The 13,509-nt window shown below is 33.9% G+C and overlaps 1 protein-coding gene across 1 annotated transcript; it reads right to left on the bottom strand.

Annotated features, from left to right (window-relative positions):
- Positions 1-2,641: 2,641 nt before the first annotated feature.
- Positions 2,642-12,435, bottom strand: LOC128169042 (uncharacterized). The gene is made up of 8 exons (XM_052835242.1): positions 12,247-12,435; positions 10,041-10,211; positions 9,767-9,946; positions 9,333-9,471; positions 6,482-6,571; positions 5,949-5,989; positions 5,405-5,541; positions 2,642-4,186 (listed from the first exon to the last, which is right to left on the bottom strand). Exons 1-7 carry the CDS (start codon positions 12,256-12,258, stop codon positions 5,506-5,508), a joined length of 669 nt encoding a protein of 222 aa, XP_052691202.1. The 5' UTR covers positions 12,259-12,435; the 3' UTR covers positions 2,642-4,186; positions 5,405-5,505.
- Between the last annotated feature and the right edge of the window lie 1,074 nt (positions 12,436-13,509).

Genomic DNA, 13,509 nt, shown 5'->3' with positions numbered 1-13,509 from the left:
ACCTAATACAACAGCAGTTGAAACAATTCATTGCAGACTTTAGCTCATCAAAACAACATTTAATTGTTTAACACTAGCTAGATCTTCAAATCCTATTCAAGATCTTTAAAGAAGCAACATATTATGCATATTTTACCTTGCATACAAGAAATGCCACATATAGTCTCTGAGAATACTATGATGCATAAGAAAAGACCTCATGTTTAAGACAGAGACATCACCACCATCAAAGAACAAGATGTTTGTGCAGGAGGTACACTTCTTACAAAAAACTGAAGTAAAGAACACAAAATTATGGTTAAATATTGCTTGCTACACAAATTTCCATAACTACATATATTCACTATCATCTTCTTTAAATAAGCTTAACAACAATTGTTTGCCTTTAATGTACATAGAGAGTTGTTAGTTACATATACTTGTGATGTAGTGTAAGCATTAATTTTAATTAGTGAGTTTGTGCAATATGCCAGTACTGCTCATCAGGACAAAACTGTATATGAACTTATTTCTTTCCAATGTAACGGGATGGGAGAAATAATGACGGACCAGCCCCGGTTTTGAAACCAGGCCCCCTGAATCTCTAGTCAGGTGCTCTACCAACTGAGCTATCTGGCGCCGGTATTCGAACCGGTCTAACCGTCACATTCCTCCCCCCTTAAATGATCTTCTTCCCTGAAGATCACCCCAGGCTCTTCCCCTGGCAGGGGTTCACCTGTCAGTTCCAGGGGTTGGTCACGGCACCAAATGTAACGAGATGGGAGAAATAATGACGGACCAGACAGGGTTTCGAACCCGGGCCCCCTGAATCTCTAGTCAGGTGCTCTACCAACTGAGCTATCTGGCGCCGGTATTCGAACCGGTCTGACCGTCACACTAAAAACAAAAAATAAAGATGAGAATAAATTTACAACTAATATCTCACAAGATTTTGTCAATTAAAAAATCAGATCGTTTACATGCATGATTTGAACATAGTTTATAAATACTAGCTTGCAATATTATCTAGAAGAAGTATCTAGAATATCTTAACAAATAAAGGGAGTAATTAATATATAAACATTCCTACCTGACACTTCATATACTTGATATTTGCAAAAAAGTGGCATTGGTTGATTCCCTTGAAGGCTACATTCTGCTTCCAGTTGGCTGCCACAATCACTACAGATATCACTTTCAAATGGAAGAAATTTTAGAACTCCATCTTCCTTGATGCAATATGCCACAGGATCTAAAAATGTGGCTTGGAGAGCAACATCGAGCCTAAATTGTATGGATCTTTTTGAGAGAGTATGGTAGATAAAAGTCTTAGTAGAGGTCTCATCTACCATACCTCTCATGAGTTTCAGTACAATATCAGGTACTGTGTCTGTAGAGGCCTTTTCTATGTAGGAATGGATGTGGTTGGTATGGCAGCAATGTACCTTTTGACAAGTAAAACACTGAAGCTTCCTAGCGAAGACTGTGACAACTCCTGGCATTATCCCACATAAAACTAGGCAATAGTCATCTCCAAATGGCAATTCCACAAGATCTGCATTCTATTGTGAAATGAGATTATCTTAAACATAATAAAAAGGAAAACGATCTAGAACCAATCACTAGGATAAGATAAAATTGTTTCATTGTATCCATTATTCATTATTATATGCTCATGTAAATAACATGAATTTGATTATCAATAAGCATTTCTTAGATACACTACACCGGTACTATTAAACTCTGAAGGTTTAAACCATGCCCTCCAGCCAGATAGATCAAAACAACACTGTGAACAGCTAACATATTTTTATTGGATGATGGTACTATGTACATGTATCAAAAAATGATGACTACATGTTTACTGCCAAACTTCTGTGTGTAAGATTCACTGTTATTATGATACGCATCATGCAATAAAAATTCACAATATAACGGTTAACCATGCAATAAAATTGTACATTCGGTTGAGGGTATATCATTGAAAATTTCACCCCTCAAAAACCTTGGTTTTCTTGGAGTGAAAACTTTCAGTCATGTGCTCAACTACATGAAGTACAAAAAAAATATTGTTATAATATCAATTCCCAACTTTGTTAACTTCTTTCATTATGTAAAGAACACTTCTCAAGCATAAATTCCTTAGATCTGTGTTCACTTCTTATGTTAGATATTGTTTGTATTATGTTTATAAGTTTTGAAAAATTTATTTCCTACGAAAAATATAATTTGTGTAACACAACAAATAAACTATAGTTTATGCCTTGCCAGGTATTATTAGTTTCAAGTTCATTTCATAAGGAGTATTCTATTAAAGCAATTTAATTTTTAAAATGAAAATATTTCATTTGATTCAAATTGTATGAGAATGGAAACAGCTTATATCAAGGTACAATTGCCAACTGGCCAATCCATATAAGTTGATACATGTAAATGTATATATATACATGTACAGGTATATTCAATAAAATGTAGCAGATCAGTGCTGTATAGGTTTTTATCAGTACTTCGCGTTGTGTTTATTTTTGTTTTGAGACTGAATTTGACCTCTACATTAAGAATTAAACTTACTAAATTATAGATAAGGTATGAAAACGACTTTACTCTCAATATAGATAAACCAGATATAATAAGCAAAACTCAAAGTAAATGAAAACCAAGATTAACAACCCTTTATAAATTTATTATTATATTAACAAAATAGGTACACAAGTCAATATCAAGTACTTAAAATCCCCAACCCTAAAACCAAACTTTAACAGGGACCTCAAAGAGACAGAAGAGACGGGGACTCAGGAGAAAAGAAGCTAGCGAAACCAGCTGTCTCCCTCTCCCTCTCTGCTTGGAGAAAAGTAGCTAGCGAAACCAGCCGTCTCCCTCCCCCTCTCTGCATGGAGAAAAGTAGCTAGCGAAACCAGCCGTCTCCCTCCCCCTCTCTGCTTGGAGAAAAGTAGCTAGCGAAACCAGCCGTCCCCCTCCCCCTCTCTGCTTGGAGAAAAGTAGCTAGCGAAACCAGCCGTCTCCCTCCCCCTCTCTGCTTGGAGAAAAGTAGCTAGCGAAACCAGCCGTCTCCCTACCCCTCTCTGCTTGGAGAAAAGTAGCTAGCGAAACCAGCCTTCTCCCTCCCCCTCTCTGCTTGGAGAAAAGTAGCTAGCGAAACCAGCCGTCTCCCTCCCCCTCTCTGCTTGGAGAAAAGTAGCTAGCGAAACCAGCCGTCTCCCTACCCCTCTCTGCTTGGAGAAAAGTAGCTAGCGAAACCAGCCGTCTCCCTCCCCCTCTCTGCTTGGAGAAAAGTAGCTAGCGAAACCAGCCGTCTCCCTCCCCCTCTCTGCTTGGAGAAAAGTAGCTAGCGAAATCAGCCGTCTCCCTCCCCCTCTCTGCTTGGAGAAAAGTAGCTAGCGAAACCAGCCGTCTCCCTCCCCCTCTCTGCATGGAGAAAAGTAGCTAGCGAAACCAGCCGTCTCCCTCCCCCTCTCTGCTTGGAGAAAAGTAGCTAGCGAAACCAGCCGTCCCCCTCCCCCTCTCTGCTTGGAGAAAAGTAGCTAGCGAAACCAGCCGTCTCCCTCCCCCTCTCTGCTTGGAGAAAAGTAGCTAGCGAAACCAGCCGTCTCCCTCTTCAAATAAGGACTTACACTGGTTTATATACGGAAAAGAGAACAAAGACAACTGTCATTAAAGTTATTGGCGTTCGTATAAAGTGGGCGTTACCAAAGTAATGGAATAAAATCACATCGGGATCGGAATACTTATAATAATAAATAGAAATGAAATCCCGATCTACCACATTCCTCCCCCTTTAAAGACAAATGCTATGCATTTGACTAAAATTGAGTGGTGCATTTCAATCAAATTCCCTTTAAAAAACATACATTATACAAAATATAAGCAAAACATAATCAGGTGAATATGTCACATTGCTAAGTTCATTTCACAGCACCAGTCTCCATGGTCCTCAGCAATCACTAATTGGAACACATTCCGGGATATAATACTATGGGTACAACACAACATTTACACACGATTATCACAAACTTCACGGATTCCAGAATGAACACAGTGGATACCGGTATAACATCGGATATTATGAAGACGATCAGACACTTGAAATATATGGAGTTGAATGTATCAGGTTCCAGTCCATTTCCAAATCTCACTTTGGTCAACCTGGTGTCTGGATAAATTGCAATAAAACTGGTGAATAAGTGGTCTGAAAAATCAAGAAAAATTATTAATAAACATGTCATAAATATCATAACTGAATCCATATATCAAATCATCACACAGAACACAGAACTTTACAGTACATTAAAGTATTATGTTTACACAGTTATTAACAGGCATACTATCCCAGTTTTGTCAACAAGATCGACAGAGGACAGTTACTGTTAGACTAACCTACTAGTTTTACGTGTGTTTAATAACCTATCAAATTTTACAAAAAATCTAATTAAGTTTATAAGCCACAAAAATAAACAAATCAACGAACACGTAAATGATAACTAAGTTTATAATGACATAATATGCTACACCGCTCTAACTTTCAACTGGCATTGTTATATCAAAACACATTTAGCCAATTCCCTTCGGATGCTCGGGTCGGCAGTAAGGGTACAATACTGGGTCGACGGGCTTGTACATAGAAGTAATACCCACGAACGACAACTGTAATGGAAGAACTGCGAACGCTAACGCCCGTTTCCCGCCTACATTTTACATCCAAATATTTCGGAATTTCTGACAGATATTCAAAAACTAAGTTTTCTACTAAAAAGTATAATCAAATCCTAATCAATTTATATCAAAATAAAATTTGTAATCAAATTAATTTTCTTTAAACAAGTTTTGCTAATGCGGGGTCTCAAAAAAATTTCATTGTAACCGGTCTTTATGAGTGAGGAAAATATTTTTTAGCGGCCAATATGTGCATAAAAACTTAATTAACATATTTACCATATATATTAAAGTAAAATTTTATTTTAATTCATATCTGTTTATTATTTTTCGAAAGTTTATAAAGCAAAATTCTTTTTTTGAAATGTATTTCGGTCTGTAGACATATGTTCCCCCCCGTGAAACAACAAACCCTTTGGTAAAAATATGCTAAATAACAATAATTAAATCCCCTCAAAAGGAATTTTTGTTTCACACGGGGGGGGGGGGGGGGGGGGGGGAAAGATGTTTTAAAAAACATTTCCGTTTTCCGTTATTTTCTATTATGAAATGAGCTATTTTAACCCAAAATACAAAGTTATCTCTCTTTGTTTGACCAAATCATTTATATTCAATGAAAATATACATAAATGTTTACATTATAATGAAAAAATAAGTTTGATTAGACAACTTTCAAAAAATGACTTTTAGTTAGGCGGCTAGACAATGCTATCGTTCGCAGTCCTTTCACCGCTAAGAGAAGAAATAACTTTACCAGGAGGAACAGTTCTTCCATCAAGCTTCCATTCCAGGACAGATTTCGCCATGTGCTCGTTCTCTCTCTTTTCTGGTAAATCTGCATGGATGCATGAATTCTCAAACCCACAAATCCATTACAAAGAAAAGCGACAGCTAAAGAAATAAAAAAAACCCACAATACAATAGAAACTAACAACAAAAGAATTCAGCCAAGTCCGAATCACTGAATAGGGCTCTCAAAGTGAGTAGCACGTGCCACTGACCATTGTAGTACAAACCCTATCCTGGTCACGGTTCACCAAATAATGTAGCAGGTCAGTGCCGTATAGGTTTTTATCAGTACTTCGCGTTGTGTTTATTTTTGTTTTGAGACTGAATTTGACCTCTACATTGAGAATTAAACTTACTAAATTATAGATAAGGTATTAAAACGACTTTACTCTCAATATAGATAAACCAGAACTCAAAGTAAATGAAAACCAAGATTAACTCAAAATAATGAATACATGCATGCATTCACAAAAGAAACAGATCAATTTTCTTGAAGTTTACATTAATACCTCTTTCAGTCCCTCTGTCTCTTTTTTGCCATATGAATGCTCTGAAAATAAATTCTAAATTTAAATCTAATGGACATTTTGTCAAGATTTTGTTGGAAAAAAACTATCATCTACTGTAAATTCCTTATTAAATGCAAGGAATATATCAACATGTAATTTCACGAGAAGCATCACTCGCAAAATAAGATTAGTTGCTTTTATTGATATGGCGCTGAAATCCATGTCAATTCTGATCACCCGTCCACTCGCAAATTCTCACATTACATTTACATTCTCATAATGAAAGATCTAACAGAAATAAAGATAAACAAAATAGTATACAGTAATACATGCTTATAATGAAGTGCCAGAGAGGGAGGATTTTGCTTTGTTACAAGCGTGATTCATTATATCCATTCAGTTCACAATATACATGTATATTAAACTCAAGAGGAATTAAAATCACTTTCCTGTATGCATCAATTCATTACCTGCATGTTTTACTATGTGTTTAAGAGAAAGTGTCAATCAGTTTCACTGAAAAGGATACTGACCTGAGAAGTACACATCCGGGGAAATATCATCAAATTCATCAGTGAACTTCTCAACCACTCTAACATGTATACATTTCGTTTCTGAGAAGTCTGAAATTTAAAAAATGAAGCGTTTCAATCAGGTACAAACTTCTATTATATATCACTTGATATTATTAAAACAGTTTCTTAAACAAGATGGTGCAAATCTTAATGCCAGTATAAAACAATATATATTAAATACACAAAAAATATAAATGTACATGTACATGCATTTGCAATGCCCAGAGATATGTAATAAATTAACAATTGAAGTTATGATTTAAATTAATTTTTTCATTACCTCCAAACTTCTATCCTTTAAATTAAGATATACATTGTAAATGTTCTCAATTGTTTAGAAGATATCAAATAAAAAAAATAAATACGTGTAAATAAAAAAAAATGAGAGTTTTCAAATAATGTGTACCAAATGGAACTGCAAAAGATTGATGAGTCAAAACAATCTTTGAGGTCTACCAAGATTGCATTTTCGCTAGCCAAGGGTTTCTGATCCGCACAGCTACTCACCAACAATTGGCATATCGTGCTTTCAAAAGTCGAAACTTTTTTGTCACATGATCTAATCAGTATGAAACATTGTTAATTAACATAGGTCGCAGGTTTGCTGTCTTCACAATAGAATTTACAGTAATGTGTTGACCGTCAATGAGTCATAGCAAACCCAAACATTTTTTTTTTCTAAAATGACAAATGATCTTTAAAAACATAAAAGGAAATATTTAAAAAAGCTTATATGCAGTTAATCTAAACATTTTTAATTATCAAGTTGTAACAATTTAAAGGGGTGATCGAAATACAGTGTTACATTTTGTTTAATAAGGTATGATTGTGCGTTGAAACTCTTCTATTTAAAATCATTTTTTTTAGCTTCACTTCTTTTACAATTATAACTTCTGTATTTTCAACCACCGATCTATTAGAATTCATTTGACTTTAGCTAATCATCGTATACGATTACAAACATACAAACTATGACAATAGTTGTATAGTAATTAATTTTGCATTTATTGACTCAGAGTTTCATGGAAAGAAAAAATAGCCATTGTTCTTCTCTTCACATTACTTTACATTATATATAATTGCATATGCGCATTCGATAAAATCAGTATAATGTCTAATTAATTAAAATTTATATGTTCTAATGATGAGTAAAGAAGCTAGTCTAGTCAATCTAAGCATTTGTATTTTTTATTTCTCAGACTTAAGAGAATGATGATATCGGGCTAACGTTATAATGAAAATAAAAGGTTTTGCGAAATCTTTTAAATCTTTAAAGTTGTTTTGCAAAAAATTGGCTGAGAACACCTATTGATAATTTTCTATGAATTGATTCAACATTATCTCTTCTGTTATTGTGCTGATAAAAATTAAGTTTGTCTAAATAGTTTAAAACCTAGAATTATTGTTCTAAAATGCGATTCCCGATTAAGATATGCAATTTACTATTTATTTTATTGAAATGGCAATGCTTGATTTAATCAGCGACACCGTGTTGAAACACGATACATAATAACCACGCAGACGAATCTCAAATAAATTTTAGAAATCAAATTTTAAATACCTATGGATCACGCTGACAAATTTTCAGGGTAGGTTTTCTCGCAAGCAGTAAACCCGCAATCTACCTTAAAACACAGATGTTTTGCATTTTTTTTATTGGGCGAACGGTTTCAGTAATCCCAAATCAAAATCCAGGAGAAAATCTTGCCTTTTTGTCCGTGCAATGCAATGACAGCATATTTGCTCTGGCTGATTTATGCCAAGAGTTTTTCAGGAGTGGTGCAGATCAGAAACCCTTAGCTAGCGAGGATGCCAAGATTGTAGCTGCATTACAAAATGAATTGCTGAAGAGATATACATGTACTCTATAACATACTTCTAACATATTAATACATGTATATGGATTCATGATTTTTGCATTATCTGGTCAGTAGAAATAAATACATGTACAGTATTACATTTGCAACAGAAATCTAAAACAAACAGACAGGGATAGGGTAATCATAATCAGTAATCGTAATCAGCTGTAATCGATTACAGGTTGCTGAGTAATCATGAGTAATCAGTAATCATCCATTTTTCTGATTACAAGTAATCGTAATTTAATCGATTACTCTGTGAAAAAGTCCTGTAATCATGATTAATTTTTGATTACTTTTATGATTACAATGGCAAAATTCAATAGGTTGAAATCATTATTCATTGGATCTTATATTTTGTGAATAAGGTTCAGTCTTAAAGTTGGCCAGTATTCCTTTATTGCCCTTGGGCATGTTTAAATTCATGTCCAGTCACGATAGAATGAGTTTGCTTTTCAACAGTCCTTGCTTTTAAGCGCATTAGAAAACAGTTCACATACTGTGCTTATTTAATTTCTGATCTTCAGACCAGATAGATGCAGGCTAAATGACTCTACATTTCAAATGTTAATGATGATAAAATGCAATGAAAAGGCTTGTAAATAATGCTACAAATTACACTGATACCAGAATAAAGAGTCCTGTAATAAAATGCACTGTTTTTTTAAATGAAACATTTAAACTATGAAAAAACTGAATAACAAATAATGTTATCTAAAGTAATCACAAGTAATCATGATTACAATGAGGAAAAGTAATCTAATGTAATCGATTACTTTAAAAAATGGATGTAATTAGCCTGTAATAGATTACTTTTAAAACCCAAAGTAACTGTAATTTAATAGATTACTTTTGAAAGTAATCGACCCCATCCCTGCAAACAGATCATCCAATAACAGAATAGGTATTAAATCCAATTAGATAATACTTAAAAGTACAACATATTTAACCTTCATATGAAGTAAGTAGATTTGCAGACAATGCATCCACATATTCTGCATGCAGTGGATTACAGGAGCAGAAGCAAATCCATCGAGTGTCTCCTTCAAATTTGACTGCTTTCCTTCTCACAGTTTGTATCTGATGCTTCTGAAAAATCAAATCTTTATTATCAAATTCTCAAATTTATGGGCAGATTTCAAAATTACTTTCCATATATATATATATATATGGTGGCTTATTTCTGTCATGCTGACATCAATATCACAAGTCCACATAAAGATCTGACAAATCAACATAAACATATATTGTATGACAAGTGGATGCATAAAAATGTCTTGGACATACATATATTTTTTGATAAAGTAAATACAGAAAATCAGTATCATCTGCAGGTTTTCCAAAGTGAAAATATATCTGTAAATGCAAGAATATTAATGCATACCTGAAGTTCCTTTCTTGTTTCATCAAAATCAGCCAGAGCAAATACAGTCATGCTGCCATTGCACGGACAAAAATACTGTGATTCAACAATTCCAAGACAATAAAGTTTGAAATTGTTCTCAATAGGAATACTGCAGGATGCTGCAGAAACTTCTTCCATGGTCGGAGGAACTTCATTTGGCTTAAAAATATTTAAGAAACAACTAATAATGTAAATGTAATGCAAAATTCACCTGTTTTTTTTTTAATTTCAATCTAATTAGAGAAAAAATTACCACGTCTAACTCTTCATTGAATATGGACAATGGAGCTGATTTCTTGACAAATTTAGCAGAACTGCTTGCAGCACAAACATTACTTTTCCTCCTTAACTTTGGTGGTATCTTACTCAAGTCATATTTTAGAAATCCTGGTGCTTGCACTTTATTAAGGGCAAGTGATGGTTTCTGCAAAAAAAAAAGAAAAAAAAAAATATATATATATTTATAGATTATTATATGGCAATTTTTATATCGTATCCTATATTAGCCCGATGTCGCGGCATATCACCCCGAGAGCCGTCAGACTATATATATAAAAATTGCCACATTATGATTTTTATATCATATACTTATAGAAAATATAAAAGAATCAATAAAAATATCATGTGATGAATGATTTTTGTTAACAAATCGCTCCGTGTCTATATATTCCATCTCTGATAAACTTCCATGAAATTTTGCGCCAGCTGTTTGTATACTAGGTTGACGTCGACGTAACTTTTTGACTTCATACTCGTAGATCGGAGTTGAACGAAGCATATCGAACTCTACGTCATAATAGCCGATATTATATTATCTTATTTCACATCCCTAGGCGAATTTTCGGTTTATATCGCACAGGGTGGAAAAGGGTATATTTTCCATAAGTATACGATATAAATCTTATATCACAGCCCTGAGGTTTATATCACACACCTAGGCGAATTTCTTATTTATATCAACATCACAAGCGAGAATCAAAGTTCACGCTTTCGGCTGTTACCGTGGCTCTTCCATTAATTTGAACTTACCCTTAGGATAAAACAGAAATTTTGACCTATAAATTACATTTGCAGACAAGGCAAGAAGTTAAAAAATGTAAATATAAGCATTAAATCATTATTTTTTGAAAGATATAGTCTCATAACTCCAGCGGTGTGTGCATACAAATTTTCATAACGCGCTAGCGCGCGTTACTCAATTTGTATGCACACACCGGCGCAGTTATGAGACTATATCTTTCAAAAACTAATGATTCAATGCTTAAATATTTACATTCCACGTATATTTTGCATGTAAAGCTACTGCAGATATAGCACCATAACGCAGAAAGGGTACTAAAAGGTTAAATGACGAGTTTTAACTGTGACGTCACAAACGTTGAACGCTGATAAATACAACGTCACAAGCGAAAATCAAAGATCACGCTTGTGGCTGTTACAGTGGCTCTTCCATTAATTTGAACTTACCCATAGGATAATACAGTAATTTTGAGGTATAATTCCCATTTGCGTACAAGACAAGAAGGTAAAAAAATGTAAATATAAGCATTGAATCCTTATTTTTTGAAAGATATAGTCTCATAGCTGCAACGGTGTGTGCAAACAAATTTTCATAACGCGCTAACGCGCGTTATTCAATTTGTATGCACACACCGTTGCAGTTATGAGACTATATCTTTCAAAAAATAAGGATTCAATACTTAAATATATATATATATATATATATATATATATATATATATATATATATATATATATATATATATATATATATATATATATATATATTTATAACACCTCGCCTCTTATGGACTTCACAGAACCCACAAATTTCTGTAAACAGTCGGTAACAAATCTAATGAGTTAATAATATCACGTTTAGCTCAATATGCGGTGGATATCACTCATGTAATAAAGTTATAAAGTTTTGATATTCCACTGTTCCACTGTGTATTCTTACGCCACATGATGTCATAATTAAACATTACGTAGTTTCAGGCGGATGATTGACGTAGAATGAGAAAGTAGAATGAGAAAGTAACAAAATAATTCAGTTGGAAAGTGTAGAGTGTTGTAAATATGAAGCATTTAATGCTCTTTTAATTTTTTTTAATAAACTGATAAAAATATGCTCGAAAATGAATGCTTAAAGTTGTTTACATCTTGTAGTAAATGTGTTGTGCGGTTCACAATTAAAATTTTATAGAAAAGATTGTGGTTTAACAAAATACATGGTAAAACATTTGATTGACACACACGCAGGCACACAAACACACATATATATCTATAGACACACACACACACACACACACACAATCCTCCCTTTGTAAATTACGATTTCAATCTGTATTCGGCATTGATGTTTACTCCAAAAATTACAGAATAAAAATACTTTCAAGTCAATTAGAGGTTGTGGAATATATTGTTCTATTGTTGTTTATTCTTTCTGTTTTTCTTACCTTTCTTGACATAAGGCAATGATTCTGTTTTCACACAGTTTTAATCAACGGATTTTTAGCTCCTTGTCAGATCTGGAGGATTTGAACGTACCACCATTAGCCAATGAGAGTTCGCTTAACAAAATATGGTTAGTAGGCAACCAATCAGATCAAGGTCCATATCGAGGTTCTTAGATCCAATAATACGTTACTATTATACCTCCTGGAGCGATGTTTTTCAAGGAAGTATACACGCGCAAGTAGCAGGGGAAAAAAGTCATCCAAACAATAAAAATCCGGAATAATCACATTTACAAAACAGTATCAAACAAGGTTTATAAACAATCTTATAATCTAAATACTAAACATAAATGAAATTTATCATAAAAAATTTACATCAAAGTTTGTTCCAGGTTGATGCACATAATGCACTCTCTCTCTCTCTCTCTCTCTCTCTCTCTCTCTCTCTCTCTCTCTCTCTCTCTCTCATGAGCTCCACCACAATCGTCACAGTCCTATCAGTATATCAAATGTATATGCATAAAAAATACTGTTTTATGGCAAAAAAGACTTTAAGTTATAGTAAGAGAAATTTTCAGAAAACAACATACCAGAAACACCTTTTTTCGTGGTGAAAAGATTAAAGATTTAAATTTTAATGAATCCCCCCCCCCCCCCCCCCCCCCATAGCCATATCAACATATCTGTCACAATGCCATAACTTCATCAATGTACACATCACTGCATGCATGACACCTGAATATTTTTCAGTGATTAAGTACAGCCCAATTAACCATGCATGAAACGCAATTTGTAACATGCTCTGGAACTTAACTCATTCTCCGTCATTTAACTACATGTTTCATAAAGTAAAAGAAGTTATTTTATTCACTGTCGAAGTGCATGAAAGAATTCTTTTAAAAAGCACAAGCAATAATTTATGTACAAAAAGTAAACCGTGCATATGATCGAAGTAATGATTAATCGTTTTATTGTTTGGTGGTTCTTATTTTTGACAGCTGACAGGTGCGGATCCAGAAATTGTTCCCAATGAATTTTTTTGTTTTTTTGGGGGGAGGGGATTTCCGAGGCCTCTTTTTGTAATTTTTACATGAAAAATTGAAAACGATTGAATTTTTCAATGGGGGAGTCTGGATTTCCCTAGATCAGTACTACTTTAAAATTATATTTGAAAGGGGGTTAAAGGGACTTGGACACGATTTGAGATCAAAAATGTTATTTTTTATTTTTGATGTATAAAATTTTTTAACGGTGCATTTCAAA

Source organism: Crassostrea angulata, chromosome 1 (assembly GCF_025612915.1).
Source record: "Crassostrea angulata isolate pt1a10 chromosome 1, ASM2561291v2, whole genome shotgun sequence".
Lineage (NCBI taxonomy): Eukaryota > Metazoa > Mollusca > Bivalvia > Ostreida > Ostreidae > Magallana > Magallana angulata.
The sequence above is the reverse complement of the archived record's forward strand: the minus strand, read 5'-3'. Positions and strand labels throughout refer to the sequence as shown.

Bases quoted from the DNA above. Each gene is read 5' to 3' on its own strand.
- LOC128169042 (XM_052835242.1), bottom strand. The intron at 9,947-10,040 runs GTAATTTTTTCT...AATATTTTTAAG, and splicing joins TCAATGAAGAGTTAGACGTG to CCAAATGAAGTTCCTCCGAC. The intron at 6,572-9,332 runs GTTAAATATGTT...TTTAAATTTCAG, and splicing joins TCTACTTACTTCATATGAAG to ACTTCTCAGAAACGAAATGT.